The sequence below is a fragment of the Scleropages formosus genome, chromosome 11 (genome assembly GCF_900964775.1).
Source record: "Scleropages formosus chromosome 11, fSclFor1.1, whole genome shotgun sequence".
NCBI lineage: Eukaryota > Metazoa > Chordata > Actinopteri > Osteoglossiformes > Osteoglossidae > Scleropages > Scleropages formosus.
The window spans coordinates 27,556,263-27,581,812 of record NC_041816.1 but is presented as its reverse complement, the minus strand read 5'-3'; the positions used below and the strand labels follow the sequence as shown (position 1 = coordinate 27,581,812).

General features: G+C 40.0%; 2 protein-coding genes and 1 pseudogene across 2 annotated transcripts; all 3 read left to right on the top strand.

The window, feature by feature from the left end:
- The first annotated feature begins 249 nt into the window (after positions 1 to 249).
- LOC114911926 (macrophage mannose receptor 1-like) lies at positions 250 to 6,011 on the top strand (annotated as a pseudogene).
- An 874-nt stretch (positions 6,012 to 6,885) lies between these two features.
- On the top strand, positions 6,886 to 10,373 carry LOC114911925 (C-type mannose receptor 2-like). The gene is made up of 5 exons (XM_029256437.1): positions 6,886 to 6,950; positions 7,145 to 7,537; positions 8,672 to 9,019; positions 9,383 to 9,486; positions 10,239 to 10,373. Exons 1-5 carry the CDS (start codon positions 6,899 to 6,901, stop codon positions 10,371 to 10,373), a joined length of 1,032 nt encoding a protein of 343 aa, XP_029112270.1. The 5' UTR covers positions 6,886 to 6,898.
- Positions 10,374 to 17,163: 6,790 nt separating this feature from the next.
- Positions 17,164 to 20,358, top strand: LOC114911924 (macrophage mannose receptor 1-like). Its single transcript, XM_029256436.1, has 4 exons — positions 17,164 to 17,506; positions 18,650 to 18,873; positions 19,840 to 20,188; positions 20,280 to 20,358. Exons 1-3 carry the CDS (start codon positions 17,164 to 17,166, stop codon positions 20,182 to 20,184), a joined length of 912 nt encoding a protein of 303 aa, XP_029112269.1. The 3' UTR covers positions 20,185 to 20,188; positions 20,280 to 20,358.
- The last annotated feature ends 5,192 nt before the right edge of the window (positions 20,359 to 25,550 follow it).

Below are 25,550 nucleotides of genomic sequence, written 5' to 3'. Positions count from 1 at the left end.
AATGTAGAGTAGAACAATATCTTTGTGTTTCATGCATTGTCTTTATGGCTTCTCAAGATCATACAGAGTATGGAGCACATTAAAAAATACTTACGGTATACCAGCACTGAACTCGTATCGGAACCATGAAACATGTGACCTTATGGTGAATTATTTATGCAATTTTCTGAATATGTTTTTATGTATCTCAAAATCACAGGGCTGCGCAGACTTTCTTCTTGCCTCACATATGAATATTACTTTGTGAACATGAATAACAACTGGACTGAAGCACAGAGTTACTGCAGAAAGAACTACACTGACCTGGTTACCATTGACAACCCAGAGGAAATGAACAGAGTGATTAACAGGGTAAACCTCACTGGTTATACTGGACCAGCCTGGATAGGACTGGAGAAGGGAAACTCATGGAAGTGGCAGTGGTCCCTGGAAGAGAGACGTCTCTACAGTGATGGACAGACTGGGTTCTCAAACTGGGACAGCAGCGTAGGAGCACCTCACACTGCGGATGGGAATACCAACTGTGTGGGGATGAAAGACAACGGGAAATGGAATGATATTCCCTGTGCCTATAAATCTCCCACAGGATTCTTTGTTTGTTATGATGGTGAGTACTGGGATATTTATTGTGTAAATCACAGAAGGTTGATATTTTGGAGAATCAGTAACAGTGAGACTTGAAAGATAATTAGATAATATTGTTTATTGTGTATTGTTGTACTGTGAAAAATGATGGAAATGGAAATAGCTGTAATTGAGAAGAACCTGAAAATCTCAGAATGTACACACACACACAGGCTGAAGCTGCCAGTCCCAAGCAGGGTCGTGGTGAGCTGGAGCCTACCCTGGAAAGACAGGGCACAAGGCTGGAGGGGCAGGGGACACACCCAGGACGGGATGCCAGTCTGTGACAAGGCATCCCAAGCAGGTCTTGAACCCCAGACCCACCAAAAAGTAGATCCAGCCAAACCTGCTGCATCCCCGCACCCCGGCTCTTGGAATGTAACACTGTCCTATTCAGTGAAAAACAGGGACACACATTAATTAATGTATTCCTTTGAACATTAATGTAAACCTCATCTGCCATAAATAGAACTGATCCATACAATTGTACAGTAACGTTTGTGCTCCGATTTCATTACTGCTTTTTTACAGTCAGTCACTTATTCACACATCACATCATCTGAAACCGCTTGTCCCATGCGGGGTCGCGGGGAGCCGGAGCCTACCCGGTAACGCAGGGCGTAAGGCCGGAGGGGGAGGGGACACACCCAGGACGGGATGCCAGTCCGTCGCAAGGCACCCCAAGCGGGACTCGAATCCCAGACCCACTGGAGAGCAGGACTGTGGTTCAACCCACTGCGCCACCTCACCCCCATTGGGTGAAACATAATTTTAAAAAAAAATATGAAAAATAACAATAAAAACATTACGACAGGAGACATGTATCCACATCTGACAAATTTCAGGGCAAATTTTGAGAATTCAAGGTGTCCAAATTGAAAAATAAAGGCAGGAAACAGACCCATTTACACAGTGGGGTAATTTTTATTGGAGCAATTTGGGGTAAGTACGGCATGGCGGCATGGTTTCACAGCGAGTAACGCTGTTGTTTCACAGTGCCTGGGTGGTGCGAGAGAATGTGAGTTTGATCCCTGCTCAGTCAGTGTGGAGTTTACATATTCTCCCTGTGGCTTTCCTTTCGGTGCTCTGGTTTCCTCCCACAGTCCAAAGACATGCTGGTCAGGTTCACCAATAGTGTGTGAGTGACAGAGAGAGTGTGTGTGTTCCACTGATGTATGGATGAGTGACCCAGTGTAAGTAGTGTATCTAGCAGTGTAAGTCACCGTGGTGAATAAGGTGTGTGGGCTGATAACACTACACAGAGTTCATTGGAAGTCATTTTGGAGAAAAGTGTCTGCTAAGTGAATAAATGTAAATATAAGTACCTTGCTCAAGCATAGTACCACCAGAGGTGAGATCTGGGTCCAAAGGCAGGAGCTCAAACCACTACACTACCAGCCGTCCTCTGACCACAGATGTCCTCACTACTCTTCACATAAATCGTCTCTAAATACAACGTCAATAAGCACTTTTTGGCAGAGCCATGGTGATCCGGAGCCTATCACAGAACCATGGTCCTAATGCTGAGAGGGACACACACCCTGGACAAAGCCCTAGTGACACAACTGTCGGAGTGACACAAACATAGTGGTGAAACTAAAATCAAGTATAACGATCATTTACAATGATGATGGTGAATGATATTAGGGAAACATGACAACAACACTCAACACTCAAGATGGGCATGAACTGAGATTCAGCCTGACACAGGTAACTAAACACAGGGCTTTTCACAAGGAGTAAAAGCACAGGTACCTGTTGAACTGGGAAACAAATTTTGTTGCCCAACTTTGTCTGAACATATGCAGTGTGTGTATCCCCAATTTATCAATCAGCAGTAAATTAATGAATCAATTATATTTTTACAGAGAGAAAACAAACCAACCAGAGCTACGTCTTCATTAATCAAAATAATAGGACCTGGACGGAGGCACAGAGATACTGCAGAGAGAATTATAGAGACCTGGTCAGTGTGAGGAACCAGACTGAGAATGATCTCATACGCAACATGTTTACAAGTAAAACCTGGGTGTGGATCGGTCTGTACAGAGACTACTGGCAGTGGTCAGACCAGAGAAACTCTTCATTCCGCTACTGGGCACCAGGAAAACCTGATAATAATACTGGGAATGAGAAGTGTACTGTAGCCTCGATCACACAGACACTCAGTGGAATGTGGGATGATCGACAGTGTGGTGAAAAACACCCGTTCATATGTTATGATGGTGAGTTTAAATCAGTTTAACATTTTAATTTTTAAGAGCTGTAGTTACGAAGAGAACTATCGCTTTTTACTGTGGTATAATGTGAGAGAAAAAGTGTGCACATTAACTGTCCCTGCAGAACCCTCTCCTTCTCCTCTACCTTCATCTTTCAACACATCAACTCTCAGTCCCCTGATATTGTGATGTACTAAAATTTAAAAAAAAAAAAAAAGAAATTAAACAAAAGCACTGCTAGTAGTGTGGAGCCAATAGTTAAAAAAAGTTGTTTTTTTTTTTCTACCAGCACCTCTAAGTGCTCACAGTGATGTTTATGATGGTTCCTAATTAAGACGTTTCATATGAATCTTCCTTTTTCTGTCATACAGAAAAGCCCCCACCGTACGAAGGAAAAAGAACAGTGGTGAAGGTGAAACTGAGTTCTGCTGCAAATTTAAAAGATCCTGACTTCAGCGACCAGATTCTACAGCAGGTCAGTATTGAACAAGATTTTAACTCAAAAATCATGAGGAATTAGATAATAATGCACTGCCCCCATGGAAATTCAATAAGGAATACCTTGTAATCATTTGCTGCCAACAGAATCAGCTAATGACTAGCTGGGGCAGCAAGTAGTGTAGTGGTTAGAACAATCACCTTTTGAATTTAAAGGTGGCAGGTTTGAGCCCCTCTCTGCCTGTAGTACCATTCTCTAACTTACTTACCCTAAAATTACCCAGCTGTTTCAATGAGTAGCTAATTGTAACCTTAACACCGTAAGTTGCTTTGGAGAAAAGTGTCAGCAAAATGAATAAATGTAATCCTGTGATATAAAACTTATTCATTTGTCTGAAACTTTTTTCCAGAGTAACTTACAGTGTTTAGCTATTCACAGATATTTACCCATTTAAACAGCTCAGTAATTTTACTGGAGCAGTTTGGGGTAAGTACCTTGCTCAGGGGAACTGCAGCATTACGTGGGATTCGAACCTCCAACCTCCATATCCAACAACATTAGTTTTAACATACTGTATCCATCGCTGTTCTTCAACTCACAGAAACTCTACAGTAAATTTTCCTCATGACATTTTTAACTGAAGTCATACTGCTATGAAATGAGATCTAGCCTCCTGTGCTTTTCCAGTGGAATTTCATGTTTTGTTGACTTTTACAATGTTTGCAAAAGGATTAAAAATAAGCAGATATTCAGACAAAGAATTTTATGCAAGTTTTTGTGTTGTCCAGCTGCGTAAGGAGCTGATCGGTCGAGCGATGTCGGAGGACACACAGCTACGCTGGAGGATTCAACCTGATGGACAGATTTTTCACTTGAGTGAGGAAGGCAACACTGGCCATGAAGAAAAATGTAACATAACATGAAAATGCTCAGTGTTCACGGTTCCTTCTCAAATCATGACAAATTATTAATGTAAAAGTATCTGTGTGGCTTGATTGTGTGTTGCAAAGTGAGTTCCCTTCTCTTCACTTGTTTTCTGTCCAGTGTATGAAACTGATTTCTGATCTCATTTTTCATCCCCAAGACAGATGATGTGAGACATGAGCCGCTGACAAAATCATTTACATTCTGTATTGAATTATTCTTTTTATCTACATATGACCCTGTCAGCAGAATTTGCAGCTTCATTGATAAATATACAAGTGACACTCAACTGGTCCCAATTGCATATGTAAGATGGAATAAAAGTGTATATGTTTTAATTGCACTGTTCAGCTGTCACCTGTCAACTACTGAAAATTTTTAAATGTATTGTCATCATCAGATGTGCTTTTCTTCCGTTAAAGACATATAATAAAAATTAGCATCCCCTCATTGACTGTAGTCAAATCTGTTTTAAACCTCATCCAATGCAGAACATGTGTACATTGTAAATTTCATCAAGTGTACAGTATAATATCAAATTTCACTAAGAGATATGATGACATCGACAGCACCACTGTTTTCGGACAGCCAACCTTTTAAAGGGGAAATTCAAAAGAATGACAATTCAGCCTAAATGCAGGGCTTTCCAAAGTTACCAAAAAGTTAATGGCCTCTGCTTGTAATCTATAACCATTTCAAAGAAAATTATCTACATCAAGGAAGAAGGATCCAAAAACTATTTTTTCACATGTCGTACCCGTTTTAATAAAAGGAACAAGAAAACTGGATTTGTTGTAGCACGGAAGCTGTGGTGAAAACACATTACAGTGATGATTACAAAGAACTACTAAGATTTTTAAAAAATGAAGAAACTCCCTTTAAAGGCTGGTAATTGAACCTCTAGTTGTTTTCATTCCCCATCGCATACTGAACTGCTAATCACTCGTCTTTAAGGGAAGCAGTGGTCAGACCAGAAAAAGTCTTCATTCCGCTATTGGGTACCAAGAAAACCTGATAGTTATGTTGGGAATGAGAATTGTACTGTATCCTGGTTCACGCAGACACACAGTGGAACATGGGATTGTTGACAGTGTGGTGAAAATCACCTGTTTCTGTGTTATGATGGTGAGTTGAGTTGAGATGGTAAGTTCCACCAGTCAAGTGAAGTAACCGGACGAGCTTTGGTCCCTAAAACTGGTGGTGACTGGTTTTTTGGTGTTTAATGTCTCAGTCAAATTACTTTTTGACTTTTATACACCGGTAGCTGAGGGAACAATACAGGGTAGGGAGAGTAAAAACAATTAAAATATTGGTTGTACTTTTATCATCACATGCAAAATAGTGGTTTCTTCAGTTAAAAAAAAAAAAAAAAACATTAAATACCCTGCCAACACATCCAACACCCAACTCCTTTGACCCTAAACAACACACTGTCAGGAAGACTCGGAAGTTTGCATAAAATATTTTCATAATCACCCCTCATTTCACTTCCACTGATCCTGATACAAGAGAACATGACCTGGAATGAAGCCCTGAAATACTGCAGGGAGAATTAAGTGGACCTGGTCTTGGTTCAGAATAAGGAGATCCAAAACTGAGTGGAGAACAAGGCTAAAAAAGCCACCAGTGCCCTTGTGTGATTGGGTCTCTGATTCTCCTGTAGATTGAAACTCTGGTTCTGGGTCACTGGAAGCCTGGCCTGCTACCAGAACTGGGTTCCGGGCAACGGGACTATTTTTGCATTTACAACCTGGAAACAGAGTCCGAGAGGGAGACTTCTGATGAAGCAGTTTTATGATGTGTAGGGAGTGCTGTTACACACAAAGTATTCCATATTAATAAGGAGACCGATGTCACTGTGGACAGAGACGTAAGAGACGTGAAAGAGATCTGAACACCCTTGTGATTCGCTGGATGCATCGCTCTCCGTAGGTAAGGTTTGTGTGGATGCAGTACTGCTGTCCTTTGTGTACGTTGTACATATTGACCTAAAATAAATGTTCAGAACAATAGCAATAAAAATAATGCTGCAACTTCTACTGTCAAACTGTGTTAACGGGAGTTTTTTCAATGTACAATACTTGCTGACTGGATTATATAATTAACCAAAAATTTTTCTTCGCAAATGGTTCATACTGCTTGGTGGTTCAATAAGTTTCTCTACATTCTCTTTTCTATTATTTGATAAAGCTGAACCAGAATATTTTGTGTCTTATGCCTAAGTTCATCTAATGTTGCTGCTTTCACTGTGCATGAATTCATGAATGAAGTCAAACCATTCTGAAAAGTATGTAAAAAATTTAATATGAATAGTGTTTTACATTTCACAAATATATGTCTGCATGAATATGACTTTCTTGTTGCATTTTTATACCTATAGTGTTACTTAAAATATGCTATCAGTTGAGAAAAGTAATGGCATAAAATTTTATAATACAAACTCAATAAATAATTATCATAAGAAATACCTGACATATATATCAGGATCAAATTATTTCGGAGTTAACTGAGATTCTTTTTTTTTTGTCTGTTTGCAGTCTGTTAAACTGTCACAGTTGCCCCTTCATGTGCTTGGACTGTGAAATTGATGATGTGTCACTGTAGTTATTCTCTTGTTCCTATTTCTGCAATTCATGCCAAACTTTGCAGCTGGATCACTGCTGTATAGAAGTGGTTCCATTACAAACAGACAATGTCTGTAGGAATGAGGAAAACCATGATCTTCCTCATGCTGTTCCGTCCAGGTCAGTGTTTCCAGTGTTCCCAGTATCACACAAATCTAACACAGAACAACATCTCTGTGTTAAATACATTGTGTTTCTAACTTATAAAGAGCATCTAGAGTATATAAGGACATTTTGGCATTATATTTGATATATCTATGTATAATTATTTATGCATGTTTCTGAATATGTTTCCACATATCTCAAAATCACAGGGCTATGCAGACTTTCTTCTTGCCTCACATATGAATATCACTTTGCAAACATGAATAAGAACTGGACTGAAGCACAGAGTTACTGCAGAGAGAACTACACTGACCTGGTTACCATTGACAACCCAGAGGAAATGAACAGAGTGATTAACAGGGTAAACCTTACTGGTTATACTGGACCAGCCTGGATAGGACTGGAGAAGGGAAACTCATGGAAGTGGCAGTGGTCCCTGGCAGACACACCTTCCTATAATGAAAATGATATTGGCTTGTGGGACAAGGCAGCTAATCAGCCTGATTGGATGATCGGTGGGACTGAAGACTGTGGAAGACTGGAAAACTTGAAATGGCATGACTATCCCTGTAACTTCAAAGCATATTTCGTTTGTTACAATGGTAAGCTGTCTGACCATATCAGTTTTTAAAAAGACAAAAATTACCGTGAAAAATTTATTTCTTGGAGCTAAGTTTGTGCTTTTATTGTTGCATGAAACTGCAACCTACTTGCCATGCTGGTAACCATGCTACCTACATGCATGCACATAGTTACCATAAACACATAGACACCCCTATTTAAACCCCAGATTGACAGGGAGAAAGGACTTGTTCTGGAACAAGAGACAGAGAGGGACTAAGACCATCCTCACTTTTCATTCTTACTGACACACAGTCTAAGAGTTCCAGAGTAAATATATTGAACCCTGTTGTCCTGAGTCACTATCCCATTGTCCCAATAACCAGTATTTCTCAAACAAACCACCTGGCACTATGGGTCCTTTCAAAACACAACATGAAGGCAAAGTGATGGAGAAAAGCTACGGGATACTAGTAGAGTAAACGCTCAGTCTCTTACTCCGACCAGGGCAAACCTACAGCTCCCTGCTCATAATCCCCAAAAGTCTCTCAGACCAGCTGCTTAAAAGACTTCACTGATTCTCTCTCACCTGTCAGCAGCTGGTCGTCACAATTATGCTAAGGCAGCGGAGGGCAGTGGGCAACTGTCAATCAATCCCATCCCCTGCCATGACTGCACCACCACCAGACTCGAAAACAACACTTGCATTTAGAAACAAACAAATCAAGTTTGATATGAGACAAACAGCTGTTAGTTGGGTGAGACAGAAGTGAGGTGTAAATGTGTCCATCACCACCCCGCATCTGCTGGCCAAAATCATTGGACCCAACATAACTCCACATTTCAAAAATAAATGATGCACAAGGAAAAACTCAACTGGCCAAATAAAGCATTTCATTTGAGGGGGCACTGTATAGTAGATGCTTTGATCCATAATTAATAGTTTTGCACTTAATTTTCATATACTTTCACTTATACCATTACCATTACTTTAAATAAATATTAAAGCAAAACTTCATAAAAGAAATTTGGTTGCTTCAGAGGCTTGACACCAAGTTTTCATTCATGAATCCAGCTCCTGTATTATTAAGTTGTCAATGATGCTTTACTGTAAACATATTGACATGTATGCCAGATGGTAAATATGAATTTGAATGTCACTGCATTTTTTACAGGCGCACAAGGTACCACAAACCCCTACATATTAATAGAAACATATCTGACGTGGAGAGAGGCTCAGAGATACTGCAGAGAGAATTACACAGACCTGGCCAGTGTGAGGACCCAGGTTGATCAACAGCAGATGAAGTCATTGGTGTCAAGCACAGTGTGGATCGGCCTCTTCAGAGACCCTTGGCAGTGGTCAGACCAGAGAAACTCCTCATTCCGCTACTGGGCACCAGGAAAACCTGATAATAATACTGGGAATGAGAAGTGTACTGTAGCCTCGATCACACAGACACTCAGTGGAACGTGGGATGATCGACAGTGTGGTGAAAAACACCCGTTCATATGTTATGATGGTGAGTTTAAATCAGTCTAACATTTTAATTTTTAAGAGCTGTAGTTATGAAGAGAACTATCGCTTTTTACTGTGGTATAATGTGAGAGAAAAAGTGTGCACATTAACTGTCCCTGCAGAACCCTCTCCTTCTCCTCTACCTTCATCTTTCAACACATCAACTCTCAGTCCCCTGATATTGTGATGTACTAAAATTAAAAAAAAAAAAAAGAAATTAAACAAAAGCACTGCTAGTAGTGTGGAGCCAATAGTTAAAAAAAGTTGTTTTTTTTTTTCTACCAGCACCTCTAAGTGCTCACAGTGATGTTTATGATGGTTCCTAATTAAGACGTTTCATATGAATCTTCCTTTTTCTGTCATACAGAAAAGCCCCCACCGTACGAAGGAAAAAGAACAGTGGTGAAGGTGAAACTGAGTTCTGCTGCAAATTTAAAAGATCCTGACTTCAGCGACCAGATTCTACAGCAGGTCAGTATTGAACAAGATTTTAACTCAAAAATCATGAGGAATTAGATAATAATGCACTGCCCCCATGGAAATTCAATAAGGAATACCTTGTAATCATTTGCTGCCAACAGAATCAGCTAATGACTAGCTGGGGCAGCAAGTAGTGTAGTGGTTAGAACAATCACCTTTTGAATTTAAAGGTGGCAGGTTTGAGCCCCTCTCTGCCTGTAGTACCATTCTCTAACTTACTTACCCTAAAATTACCCAGCTGTTTCAATGAGTAGCTAATTGTAACCTTAACACCGTAAGTTGCTTTGGAGAAAAGTGTCAGCAAAATGAATAAATGTAATCCTGTGATATAAAACTTATTCATTTGTCTGAAACTTTTTTCCAGAGTAGCTTACAGTGTTTAGCTATTCACAGATATTTACCCATTTAAACAGCTCAGTAATTTTACTGGAGCAGTTTGGGGTAAGTACCTTGCTCAGGAGAACTACAGCATTAGGTGGGATTCGAACCTCCAACCTCCATATCCAACAACATTAGTTTTAACATACTGTATCCATCGCTGTTCTTCAACTCACAGAAACTCTACAGTAAATTTTCCTCATGACATTTTTAACTGAAGTCATACTGCTATGAAATGAGATCTTACCTCCTGTGCTTTTCCAGTGGAATTTCATGTTTTGTTGACTTTTACAATGTTTGCAAAAGGATTAAAAATAAGCAGATATTCAGAGAAGGAATTTTCTGTGGACCTTTGTGTTTTCCAGCTGCGTAAGGAGCTGATCGGTCGAGCGATGTCGGAGGACACACAGCTACGCTGGAGGATTCAACCTGATGGACAGATTTTCCACTTGAGTGAGGAAGACAGCACTGGCCATGAAGGAAAATGTAACATAACATGAAAATGCTCAGTGTTCACGGTTCCTTCTCAAATCATGACAAATTATTAATGTAAAAGTATCTGTGTGGCTTGATTGTGTGTTGCAAAGTGAGTTCCCTTCTCTTCACTTGTTTTCTGTCCAGTGTATAAAACTGATTTCTGATCTCATTTTTCATCCCCAAGACAGATGATGTGAGACATGAGCCGCTGACAAAATCATTTACATTCTGTATTGAATTATTCTTTTTATCTACATATGACCCTGTCAGCAGAATTTGCAGCTTCATTGATAAATATACAAGTGACACTCAACTGGTCCCAGTTGCATATGTAAGATGGAATAAAAGTGTATATATTTTAATTGCACTGTTCAGCTGTCATCTGTCAACTACTGAAAATTTTTAAATGTATTGTCATCATCAGATGTGCTTTTCTTCCGTTAAAGACATATAATAAAAATTAGCATCCCCTCATTGACTGTAGTCAAATCTGTTTTAAACCTCATCCAATGCAGAACATGTGTACATTGTAAATTTCATCAAGTGTACAGTATAATACCATATTTCACTAAGAGATATGATGACATCGACAGCACCACTGTTTTCGGACAGCCAACCTTTTAAAGGGGAAATTCGAAAGAATGACAATTCGGCCGAAATGTAGGGTTTTGCAAAGTTACTAAAAAGTTAATGGCCTCTGCTTGTAATCTATAATCATGTTGAAGAAATTTATCTACAACAAGGAAGAAGGATCCAAAAACAATTTTTTCACATGTCGTACCCGTTTTAATAAAAGGAACAAGAAGATTGAATTTGTTGTAGCAGAGAAGTTGTGGTGAAAAATACATTATACTGACGATTACAAAGAGCTACTAAGATTTTTTTTTTTTTTTTTTAAATTGTGAAACTCCCTTTAAAGGTTGGTGTTTTAAACTCTAGCTGCTTTTTGTTACTTTCACATAATGAGCTGCTGGTCACTCGTCTTCAAGGCAGGCATTCTGAGACGTAATTTGACTGATCCTCTGTAAAGTTCATATTGTTGAGTTTCAAAGAAGCAAGATGATATTAATTGCTGGAGATACAGAACTGAATAGAACCTCTCTGTAATTGGAGATCCCTTACATTCAGTAATGATGACAGCAAAGCAGTTATGGACCGGTCACTGTGATGAGAAGATCTAACGGAAGACAAAGAGTTTGTGATGCTCTGATGAGTTCTCATAAAGAAATTACTTCCATGCACTGTGCATGAAACTGAAAACATTTGTATTGTAATGTCTAACAAATATATGTTCCTGCAATCTGATCTTATCCTGATGCTAAGAGACACTAACCTTTCAAAGGTGACGTTTCTTTCTTTTCTGTTCCAAAAACATCATGTTTGTGTTATTCAAATAAGGGAAGCGCATTTCGCCTGAATTCATGAATATGGAAATTGAAAAACAAGGGATCTGAAATCCAGCAAAAGTAAACTGAACATGCACAGTAAACACATATATAGAAGGACAAAGCAGATCTCGCTACACACTCAGTGTTTAGCCTCCCTGAGATGAGCAGCGCTGTTGTAAGGCATCAGATTCACTAAGACTAGTTGAGCTTGCTGAAGTATCAGACATCAGATCAGTAATGGGCAATACTCTACTGGTTACAGTTTTCTAAGATTGACAAGATAATCACCAAAGGGAATAGTTTGGAGGATTGCAGGCATTATATTGGTTAAGGGACTGGATGTGTAGTTTGGAGGTTTTCATATAGCTCACACTTATGACTTCAAATGTTAAGTTACAATTATTTACCCATTTATACAGCTGAATAATTGTTTATTGAACATTAATGTGCATTCTAGGGTTTATAATTATTCAATGTAATGTTTCTATGAAGGCTATTTGTGAAGTTTATGTTACATGTAACAATATGTATGATACAGAGGAAGAAAAAAACTGTAAATTCTTTGCTGCAAATATGTGTATTCATCTCCACAGAGCTCTTCTGCATACTTTATTCACACCTCCATCATCAATATCACTTTGTGAACTGGACTAAGGCTCAGAGCTTCTGCAGACAGAACTACAGTGATTTGGCCACCATTGGCAACACAGAGGACGTGAACACACTGTAAACCTCATTCGTTACACATTTAGCTGACACTTTTCTCCAAAGCAACTTACAGCATTAAGGTCACAATTACTACATGCTTACAATCATTTATACAACTCAGTAATTCAACCGGAGTAATTCAGGATAAGTACCTTGCTCAAGGATACTACAGCTAAAGGTGGGGATTGTACCTGTAACCATTGGGTCGAAAGGCAGTAGCTCTAACCGCTACACTACCAGCTGTCCCACATATAGGGACCACTGGCCGTTATGATGATGTCAACAGCTGGTGGTGGTCCTCGGGGAAAAAAAAAAAACAAAAAAGCAATAAAAAGACATCTGGAACCAAACAATAATGATGGGACTGAGAGCTGTGCTCAGATGTAGGGTGTTGGGAAGAGTAACAACACTCACAGTGATATGCCACGATTATTAGTTTGTTATGATGGTAAGCATTTCCCATTTTTTTTATATTAAACTCCAGAAACTATGCAATTTAGCTCATGTCTGCATATGAATTGTCTCACTTGTGTTGTTTTCATTTGTTGTTCTTTAAAATGGTACTGTGGGGTCTGGGGTTTGAGTCCTGCTTGGGGTGCCTTATGACAGATTGGCATCCCATCCTGGGTGTGTCCCCTCCTCCTCCAGCCTTGCAACCTGTTTTGCCAGGTTAGGCTTGCTACGACCCCACTTGGGATGAGTGGTTTCAGACACAGTGTGCGTGTGTGTGTGTGTGTGTGTGTGTGTGTGTGTGTGTGTGTGTGTGTGTGTGTGTGTGTGTGTGTGTGTATGTGTGTGTGTGTGTGTGTGTGTGTGTGTGTGTGTGTGTGTGTACTTACACTTTATAACTTCTTGTATACATCTTAGGACAACTACAACCATTACATTTTGGCAAAGAAACATGCAGTAAACTGTACAACAAGATAAGTAGATATTGGATTTCCATTCTTTAAGAGATTTCATTTAAGGACTTTACTATGTTTACCATGTTTACCATGTTAAGATTGTCAGCTGGTAGTGTAGTCTTTAGAACTGCTACCTTCAGACCCAAAGGTCACAGGTTTGAGCCCCACCTCCAGCACCCTTGAACAAGGTACTTACCCTGAATTGCTTTAGTAAAATTGCACAGCTATATAAATGGGAAAGTAACTGTAAGTAGTTTAATATGGTAAGTCACTTTGGAGAAGAGCATCAACTAAATGAATAAATGTAAGCTTAAAATGTATATCAAACTGAAGATTAAGCTCAAACTGGAATTACATCTAAACAAAAGGGCTCAAACTGAATACAACACACACTGTCCAAAACTGCTCATCCTAAGCAGGGTCACGGCGAACCGGAGCCTAACCCGGCAATACAAGGCACAAGGCCAGAGGAGGAGGGGACACACCCAGGACAGGACGCCAGTCCATCGCAAGGCACCCCAAGCGGGACTCGAACCCCCGACCCACCGGAGAGCAGGACTGTGGTCCAACCCATTGCGCTACCGCACCCCCCAATATAATATAATACAACACAACACAATACACAGAGGGCTGTACAACTCTTCATCTTCAGTCTCAAGGCCTTATCCCTCTCACCGCTCCTCTCTCTTGCTTCATTACACTCATGCCCACCTTACACGTTACAAGCCCCACTCCTCTTAGATTAAACCATATTTAAAACAAGATTACACACCATATCCATACAAAGCACAGAATACCTGAAACACAATACATCTACACATTCATTTGACACATACAACGTAGAATAATCAGGTATGCAAACTGACACATAAATATGCATTTCAGATCCTAGTTGCGACTGGCAATTGCACTCGAACGCCCTTCTATAATGCAACATTCCCAGGAAATTTTGGGCCCGTGATGCACTATAAAGGCATATATTTAATACAGATATTTGGAAAGGTATTTGTAACTGGTATATGAATCATCCTTTGTTGGAACACAATTGCTTCATCAGTCCAAGTCAATGCTGAATTCTAAAAATAAATTGTCATAAACAAATTTCTTCCATTCTTTGTAACTACAAGAGAACTTGTTTGCATGTGTGATCGGCTTGTGTTTGCACACAGATCCCAGAAAGTCTAACACTGACCACACTAACTTGACACATCATCTTCAGAGGTAAGAATTCTTGCATTTCTCTAAGTAGTAAATGAGGTGATATTACGCAGTTAAATAAAACAACATTGTGTGTATCAGTGATAAAATAATCTTGCCTTTATTCGGAGTAAGGAATGTCAACACCGGTGGTAATTGGATCAAGAGCTTGACAGGTATTTGGAGAGCAAGAAAATTAGAAATAGTACTCGAAGTAGTTATGCACAAATGCTACAAGGGACATATTGTATATTGAGGGGACATTCCCCACCCCCATAATGTCTATAAAAGTAGTAAAGGTCTGTAATAACTATTAAAATGTGGGGAGGGTACCTTTTTGTAAAACAAAAGATCATTTCAGAGTTGCATTGGTCTGAATTCTTGACAAGAAAATACATTACATTTAGATTTATTCACTTAGCAGATGCTTTTCTCCAAAGCGACTTACATATAGACAATACAATGTGTACATTACATTAGCAGAAAGAGAGATATTGTTTTATGATGTGGTTCGTTATTGTTTAATCATTTAACAGACACTCTTCAAAGTTATGTTTGTGCAATAGTTACAAACTTATACAGCTGCAAAATTTTTACTTGGGTTACTGGAAAAATACTTTCTTTAAGGGTGCTATGGTGGGAAGGGGATTCAAACCTTAGACTGTGAGAGCATTCACACAACTCAGAAGGTCTTGAACCCCAAGACACATTTCCATCAATAGGAGAATTGCATGCCGTTTTCTTATTATGTGTCTTTTAGAGATAAGATACTTTATTGTCACTCTATACAACACAATGAAATTTTGTGTAGCAACCCTCAGAAAACAACAGCAGAAAGAACACATACATAAATAAATACACACACACATTTACAGAACCGCTTGTCCCATACGGGGTCACGGGGAACCGGAGCCTACCCGGGAACACAGGGGCGTAAGGCCAGAGGGGGAGGGAACACACCCAGGACGGGACGCCAGTCCATCGCAAGGCACCCCAAGCGGGACTCGAACCCCAGACCCACTGGACAGCAGGACTGTGGTCCAACCCACTGCGCCACCGCACCCCCTCATAAATAAATAAATAAATAAATAAATAAATAAATAAATATAATATAATATAATATAATATAATATAATATAATATAATATAATATGTATTGCACAGAGGGGCGCGGTGGCGCAGTGGGTTGGACCGCAGTCCTGCTCTCCGGTGGGTCTGGGGTTCGAGTCCCGCTTGGGGTGCCTTGCGACGGACTGGCGTCCCGTCCTGGGTGTGTCCCCTCCCTCTCTCCAGCCTTACGCCCTGTGTTGCCGGGTAGGCTCCGGTTCCCCGTGACCCCGTATGGGACAAGCGGTTCTGAAAATGTGTGTGTGTGTGTGTATTGCACATCCATACAATGACTTTTCGTTTTTGGATAATAATTTGAAGATGATCCTCACATGGATTTCTCATAAATTCGTTTGCGAACTTTATGAAAGAATACTACTGTAACGATAGTTATTATCAGTAATGATTATTTTTATTAATTACATATTTTGGATATGGAGAATGCTTTCAATGCTATTGAACAAAACAGGAAAATTCCGTCCGTGTAACTGAAAGGAATGCATGAACAATAAAATGTCTTGTCTTTCTAAAGGATTTTGATGTGTGTGTATCTTTGACTGCTCTTACTATAGCAGATCGACGTAGAAATGGAACAAAGTGTCACCTTCCTTCTGCTGTTTGCAGGTCAGTATTTTCAGTCACATATAAAACCAGTTCTGTCCAATGAACTGTCGAAATCAATATTTCGTACCTGAAAACTCACTGTATGCAATAATATCCAGGACACAAATCCTGCAGCGATTCAGGAATATAAATTTGGTCAAATTTGGATTCTTGCTCTCATTCTTATAATTTGCATGAAACTGGTAGATTTCTGCACGTTTCCAAATTGCGGGGCTTTGTGTGCTTTCCACAAGCTTCCCTAGTCAGTTCAATTTTGTGAACATCCAGCTGTTACAGAACTCCAGTTATTTTTCTGGTCCGCTATTGTTAAGGTGCGGTAAAATCCATAAATACGTAAATCCAAAAAGATTCCTCTGCAGTCTCAACAGAGCGTATCCAGTTTGTTCACCAATGGAACAAACTGTGCACTGGGAACATGTGTACAGTGCTTTAAATAACAGAACTCAGCTCCTGACAAGGCCACAACCTCATGTGTCAGTGTATTGCATTCAAATATTGAAATGATGTTGTACGTTCATCATCATCAGCGAACAAAAGTCATTATACCAAACAAAGCAGAATCCTAAATATGATGCAGAAGAAAAAGCAACATTACACAATTAAGTAGTAGTAGCAACTAATTAAAAATAACTTGAAAAACTGAGAAAGATTCAGCGTATGAAGTGTTCAAAATCCTAATCTCTGAACTACAAAAAATGCAAAAAGGCAACAATTTTTTTTTTTTTTTTCACATTGCCTGTGTTTGTTTATCACAGGGTTTTACAAACTTGCACCGTTTGCCTCATTCTGAGTGACTGAGCGACTCAAGTAATTGTGTGTCTTTGTACAATACAGGACTCTGCCCTCTGTCCTCATGTTTACCTCATCAGTACCACTTTGTGAACATGAGTAAAAACTGGACTGAAGCACAGAGTTACTGCAGAAAGAACTACACTGACCTGGTTACCATTGACAACCCAGAGGAAATGAACAGAGTGATTAACAGGGTAAACCTCACTGGTTATACTGGACCAGCCTGGATAGGACTGGAGAAGGGAAACTCATGGAAGTGGCTGTGGTCCCTGGCAGACACACCTTCCTATAATGAAAATGATATTGGCTTGTGGGACAAGGCAGCAAATCAGCCTGATTGGATGATCGGTGGGACTGAAGACTGTGGAAGACTGAAAAACTTGAAATGGCATGACTATCCCTGTAACTCCACAGCATATTTCGTTTGTTACAATGGTAAGCTGTCTGACCATATCAGTTTTTAAAAAGACAAAAATTACCGTGAAAAATTTATTTCTTGGAGCTAAGTTTGTGCTTTTATTGTTGCATGAAACTGCAACCTACTTGCCATGCTGGTAACCATGCTACCTACATGCATGCACATAGTTACCATAAACACATAGACACCCCTATTTAAACCCCAGATTGACAGGGAGAAAGGACTTGTTCTGGAGCAAGAGACAGAGAGGGACTAAGACCATCCTCACTTTTCATTCTTACTGACACACAGTCTAAGAGTTCCAGAGTAAATATATTGAACCCTGTTGTCCTGAGTCACTATCCCATTGTCCCAATAACCAGTATTTCTCAAACAAACCACCTGGCACTATGGGTCCTTTCAAAACACAACATGAAGGCAAAGTGATGGAGAAAAGCTACGGGATACTAGTAGAATAAATGCTCAGTCTCTTACTCCGACCAGGGCAAACCTACAGCTCCCTGCTCATAATCTGCAAAAGTCTCTCAGACCAGCTGCTTAAAAGACTTCACTGATTCTCTCTCACCTGTCAGCAGCTGGTCGTCACAATTATGCTAAGGCAGCGGAGGGCAGTGGGCAAATGTCAATCAATCCCATCCCCTGCCATGACTGCACCACCACCAGATTCGAAAACAACACTTGCATTTAGAAACAAACAAATCAAGTTTGATATGAGACAAACAGCTGTTAGTTGGGTGAGACAGAAGTGAGGTGTAAATGTGTCCATCACCACCCCGCATCTGCTGGCCAAAATCATTGGACCCAACATAACTCCACATTTCAAAAATAAATGATGCACAAGGAAAAACTCAACTGGCCAAATAAAGCATTTCATTTGAGGGGGGACTGTATAGTAGATGCTTTGATCCATAATTAATAGTTTTGCACTTAATTTTCATATACTTTCACTTATACCATTACCATTACTTTAAATAAATATTAAAGCAAAATTTTATAAAAGAAATTTGGTTGCTTCAGAGGCTTGACACCAAGTTTTCATTCATGAATCCAGCTCCTGTGTCATTAAGTTGTCAACTATGCTTTACTGTAAACATATTGACATGTATGCCAGATGGTAAATATGAATTTGAATGTCACTGCATTTTTTACAGGAGCGCAAGGTACCACAAACCCCTACATATTAATAGAAACATATCTGACATGGAGAGAGGCTCAGAGATACTGCAGAGAGAATTACACAGACCTGGCCAGTGTGAGGACCCAGGTTGATCAACAGCAGATGAAGTCATTGGTGTCAAGCACAGTGTGGATCGGCCTCTTCAGAGACCCTTGGCAGTGGTCAGACCGGAGAAACTCCTCCTTCCGCTACTGGGCACCAGAAAAACCTGACAATGGGAATGAGAACTGCATTGTAGCCTGGTTCACACAGACACACAGTGGAACATGGGACGATCAACAGTGTGGTGAAAATCACCCGTTCCTATGTTATGATGGTGAGCTGAGTTTGATCTAGGCCAAGAACTGTAGACACAATACTTTGTGGATGCTTCTGTTTACTTTTCAAATTGGTCTACTCCAGTGGGGGGGAATATCACCAACCAAGATTACTGCAGGTATCGCCATTTGAAAATGTGAGTGAGACTAAGGTTCAGCAGAGCATTCGGTCACTGTGAGTTTTACCACAGTGAGTCATCTGAATTTCAGTGTATTTATACCAAGTGTAGACCGGCAATGTGTGAAACTGCTTTAGTGCCTCTTTAGAAATATAGTTTTAGGGAAAAGTTTGGGCATCTCTGGCCAAATTACATGTTTGGTTAAGTGTGTGAGTGAAAAGTAGTAAACAACTGCTACAGGAAACTGTTGAAAAACAACATATCTGCAAATGTTATTGAACAGTTTTTATTTGTGAACTTTTTATTCGTGAACTTTCAAAAATGAGAACATAGAAAATAGCAATGAACAATTGCAAATATAGTCCGGGGGGCGCAGTGGCGCAGTGGGTTGGACTACAGTCCTGCTCTCCAGTGGGTCTAGGGTTCAAGTTCTGCTTGGGGTGCCTTGTGATGGACTGGCGTCCCGTCCTGTGTGTGTTCCCTCCCCCTCCGGCCTTACGCCCTGTGTTGCCGGGTAGGCTCCGGTGACCCCGTATGGGACGAGCGGTTCTGAAGATGTGTGAAATATGGTTTGATGCAGCAGGTGCTTGTCCAAGCTTTGCATAAAACTGTAATTATCATTTTACTGGACTGTCATATTCTCATTACATTAAGGAAAAAAGAAGAGTCTGCCAGTAAGGATAACAAGTTTGAATAAAATATTTGCATAGTTACCTCTCATTTCAATTTCAGTTCCCTTGATCCTGGTACAAGAGAACATGACCTGGAATGAAGCCCAGAGCTACTGCAGGGAGAACAATGTGGACCTGGTGTCTGTCTACAGTGAGGAGATCCAGAACTGGGTGGAGAGGATGGTTAGAAGTGCCACCAGTTCCCATGTGTGGTTGGGTCTGCGCTTCTCCTGCAGATTGAAACTCTGGTTCTGGGTCACCGGAAGCGTGGCCTGCTACCAGAACTGGGTTCCGGGTAACGGGAGTGGAGCTGGACACTGTGGGAACACTGGGGCTGTCCAATCTGGAGGAGGACATCAGTGGGTCAGTCTGCCTGAGACTCAGAAGCTCAACTTCATCTGCTCCAAATAGGCAGGTGAGTCTGATCCACTGACCTGTAGGACTGTCTGTCTGAGCTGCACATGGACAAGAAAACACCAGTGCTTTTTCCTTTGTTTCTACTTTAGGGAACAAGGATCGCATCAACATCTTGTAGATCCCAACAGTTACAGACTCTCATGCTCTCTTTCTCATCAACTTTGAAGTAAGCGGAAAAATAATGTTACTGTTTGAAGTAAAGTTTCCTTTGACTAATCTTGTACTGCATATTTTACTGTATTGTTTTTCACTAAAAAGTTCCTGAGACTTTTTTAAATAAATAGGAGGGGATTTTCTGTTTGTTGATGTTTTCAATAACAATAGTGTCACATAAACTTGACTCTGTTACAGACATACAAAAGTGGTAGTTTGACTAAAATGTATAAGTTAGTTATTAATCACAGTACAATTGTCAAATTGCTTTAAAACAAATCATAAACTGTAATGACTTTTGATGTTTATTCCAAATAAAGCTAAATCATTCCTACACTGGACTCCTTGTTATTTAAAGAGATTTACTTAAACGCATTGTTAACTTCAACTTGAAATACCAGAGAGAGTGATTGTACTGTCTGAAGTAGGAAAGTGGCCAGATTGTGCACATAAATGTTGTTTGTCAATACGAAGATTGTTTAAAAAAATTAGTGAATTATAAATTAATAAAGAACAAATTTTACATGTTTTTTATTTATAATGGATCAGTTTGTGCAGCTATATTTCGGAAACACAAACACTTGTACCTTGTGTTACGAACATCAGATTTACAAACTGATGAATAGCCCAACATTTTTACGTTTATTTATGTTTTTTAAACAGCTTTTTTTCACCATTCAATTTTTTTAGTTTCTTGATGCCTGCAGTTCTTCTTTTCTGCCATTTGGGGCAGCAAAGTGCTCTAATGTAACAGAAGCTGCACAAGCATGTGGGAAGGGAGTAGTAAATGTTCGGGAGAGCAAAAGCCAGCAGATATTTCATTTATTTTTTCAGACTACAGAAACTACTATATGCATGTATCTAGTATGCGTTTTTGTTTTATATTTCTAATCTGTTTGCAGTCCTTTTAAAATATGTTTATTCCTTATTTACATTTAATATTGACAGCTCCGTTTAAAAAAAAAAAACTGTTGAAATCCAATTTTCTCCGTTTCTGCAGCTCTTTGACTTTAAATATAATCAGATTTTTTTGTCAGTTCTATTAGTATATGAAAAGTGCCTGAGAAAATATACAGTGTTGTGCTTATGTCACTTCCCCGGTGAGAAATGACAATAATAATGATACGATAATGATTATGAAAATTAAATGTCCTGTCATATCAATGTTTTCATTTATCTAACTGATATATTAAGCAATCTATAATAATGTAAGTAATCAAGTTTTTTACCAAGATATCTTGCGTGATTGTTGGAGCAGATTTCATGGCTCTAATGACTCTTAGAACATCTTCAATCATGCAATCCCAGAATTCAGGAAAGCAAGTCTAAATAAAAAAAAATATGAGGCAATCAGCTCAGAACTTGGGATTGTGTTCATTTTATATCCCTAAACAAGGCTGCGTTCGGTGGAATCAACACCATCTGTGTACGGCCCTGTGATTTGCATGGCTTCCCAAAGAACAGCTCCTTTATGTCCTATTATATCCCAATATTTGCTTGCTTTTTGGTGTGGGCCAGCTGATAGTGCTCTATTTAGGGCTGTCACCTTGCAGTTTAAAGATGATGGGTTTGAATCCCTTCCTGCTCTAGTTCCCTTGGTCAAGGTACTTGCCTTGAATTGATACGGTAACACCTTGCCATACAAATGGATAAATCATTGTTGATTATCCAAAATTGTAAGATAATTTTTCAACTTCAGACATGTACAAACAACCAGTAATATGGGATTAAATTAATTTTGTTCCTTTAAGGAAACTATGGTCAGATCCCCTGGTTCAGTTCTTCACCCCAGTTGTGTTTGCGAGGTTTAGATTAACATATAATTATTCATTCACCTAACACTCTTCTCAAGAGCAACTTACTGTGTTAGTGTACTTACAATTATTTACCCATGAACAGAACTGAGTAACTTTACTGTGTCAATTCATGGCAATTACCTAGATCAAGGTTACTACAGAGGTGGGATTTCTCCGTTGGAGAAAAGCATGTGCTAAATGAATAAATGTAAATGATTCAGACTTGGGCCCTTTAAGTCTCGAGGCAGCTCTAACCATTGTCCTACCTGGTCCCCTGGGGTTTATTGAAGTACTGATCACCAGATAATAGTGCCAATATGATTAATTCTGCATGACGAATGTGAGAATGAAATCAATGACAATGATGAGAATATGAAGAATGAAGGAATGAAGGATTAACAGCAGACACACAGCCTGAACCACCCATTTGTTCTCCACCACTGATTCCACCCACTGCAGCAGGATCAGTATGACATTTTCACCACATCTTGATTAAAGATACATAACCAGTTATTAAAATTAAGGACTGTTGATAACTGGCAAGAACTGCTGGAGTAACAATGCATATTTTGAAATACTTCCTGTCACTTTTCCTCTTTTCTTATTCATTTTGATACTGAGAGGACCTCACACACACACACACACACACTCGCAAAAATTCACTGTCATGCAGGTGCGCCTCATCATCATCTCGGCCATTGTGTAGCATGAACTGCAGATCCGGTTTGTCAGGTTGGGGTAAAAACGAGAAGCTGGAATTATTGTGCGCACATTCCATTCCACAAGAGATACACACTGTTACAGGCACACAGGTACACACACATACACAGGGAGCCACAGAGACAGACACACCTACAGCCATTCACACAGAATGCCAGAAGTACAGACACACAAACACACACACACACACACACACACACACACACTTAGACACATACACACGTACAGACAGACACAGGGGCACATGGATGCACAGACATACAGAACCACAGCTGCAGACACACACAACTCAGCTCAAGTTTACTGCTAGGAAGGAAGTGACCACAAAAAAAGTGTTTTTGCGCTGACCCGATTTACTGATACCCGATCTATTAGTAATTATATGTGTCCGTGATTAATTTTGGAACGTTGCCTCGCGCCGTTGTTACTATTAAAAACCGACGGACAGCGACTGCGCTAAAAATACACGCATCTGTCCGCGAGACAGATGAGCGACACTGATACATTGATCGCCCGCGAAGATTTCACACATTTCACTGGTAGAATCGAGTTACAACATTGAAAACATAAATCAGTGCATCGCACTCTGTTTTGTCCGCGTCACTGTTTGTTCTCTAGGAGCTCATTCGGCGGACCGACAACAGGTAAGACTGTCAGTTTCTCCCAAACTTCACACGAACATGTACATGTAATAATAATAATAATAATAATAATAATAATAATAATAATTTATTGGATATATTATTATAATTGTTTTTATTGTTGTTGTTTTTGTTGTTCTATACTGGGTGCAGATTCAAAAGTCTGTACGGAATCTGCTAGCCCTCAGTGATCAAATAATATATTCATACATATTTTCTTATTTTTATTTAGTACATTACTTCATTGTTGTTGTTGTATCTATGACTCACATGAGAGCTTCCCTTCCTCCAGAAAATACATTGTATTAAAAGAACTTTCTGTAGGCCTTACATGTCTGGCCTGAAGAAACTTATTGAAACGCACCCTCCCCGAGAATGTACAGCAGATACATTTGACAGGTCCGAGCTGGTGGTGCCCAGATGTTCCTGTTGACTCACGTTGTGAAAAGCGAATTGTGTAGCACTGCAGTAAGTGTTCCATGCAGTGGTCATTTTTCCCGCACCTTACTGTTCGTTCTGCCCCGTGCAGCTCAGGTTGCTCCATGTTCGGGCTCTGTGAAAGTCTGCTGTTTTCCCAAGGGAATATATGTAAATGATGTTGGGTTTGTTGCCCTCTGTGCTGCGGTGGCACTACACACCTACGCGCTGCTCCCTGTACGCCATGTTTTGCTTGTGGGATGATGCTGAGGAAGCTGACCTGTATGGAAATGATTAGCAGGGCATGTACAGCCCGATGTTTTGCATGACTTACCGATGAAGCGCTCCCTTATGTCTTAATATTATTACACCCCTGTATTTACTTCCTTTTTGCCAGTGCAATTTAAATTTCTTTTGGAAATTAGCAGGTGTGTCTTCTTAGAAGGTAGGATGGCAGCAAGTTGTGTTAGGGCTGTCACCTTGCAGTCTAAAGGTGCTGGGTTTGAATCCCTTCCTGCTATAGTTCCTCTCAAGGGACTGACCCTGAATTGATAGCGTAAAACCCTGCTGTATAAAGCGTGAAAATCATTCCCGATTATCCAACACTATGTTGTCTTGGATAAAGACCTGTGATTTGGTTACCTTTTGCCCTTGTTTCCTGGATGTGAACACACCATGTGACCCAGTGCTATTCTGTTGTTAATTAAAAACACGTTTTAATAAGTAAATAAATAAATGAATTAAAAAAATATGACCCCGTATGGGACAAGCGGTTCTGAAAATGTGTGTGTGTTAATTAAAGTTGTTTACTTTCGCTGGGATAGGAGAGAACACTTTGGCATGTCACGAGGTGAGGAAAATGTAAGAGAAGGGAAGAGAAAGCGGTGAAGTTCAAAGCCGTAATAACGATAGCTTCTGCAGAGGGAGGAGGAAGAGGTGTGTGAAGCATCTACAAGAACAGGGAGAGCGGAGCCAAGAGAACAGGTACTGCTGGATCGGCAGAGCGCCCCGGGCCAGCGAAAGAGGCGCCACTTTTCCGACACACATTCAGTCTCCCACGTTATGTGTCGGTCACAGATAAGCTTTGGAAGGGCTTCAAAAAGACTGGAAATAAAAAGAGAGACAAAGCAGAAGCACAAGACAGAGAGGGCAAAGGTGGACTAGAGAAAAAGAGAGGTCCCACGAGGAGAGCAGAAGTGAATGAAAAGGGGTCCGGAGACACTAGACAGAGGAAAAGACCAAGCGGTAAAGGGAAAGGTAAGCAATGGATAGTGTTACTTTCATTACGAATTTAGAGGAGTTGGAATAGGTGTGCACTCATATAAAGGGCAATATGAATAAAAGTCAGAAGTATGAGCAAAGTTAGTAGTCATTAGGGTCAGGGTTAGTGGTTAAGGTTTGGATTAGAGTTAAGAGTTAGTGTTAGAGGTTCAGGTTATGGTTAGTGGGAAGGTTTGGGGTTAGTTGTTAGTGGTTAGGGGTTAGGGTTAGGGTTGTGTAAAGATGTGATAAAGCTGTTTGTAAAGCAGTGTGAAAACCACATCTGTCCTTCAGTGGTCAGTGATGTCCCTGAAGTCCAAGGTGTGGACATGCATTGTTCGTCTGAATTTGCAAACAAAACTGATGGCCTTTG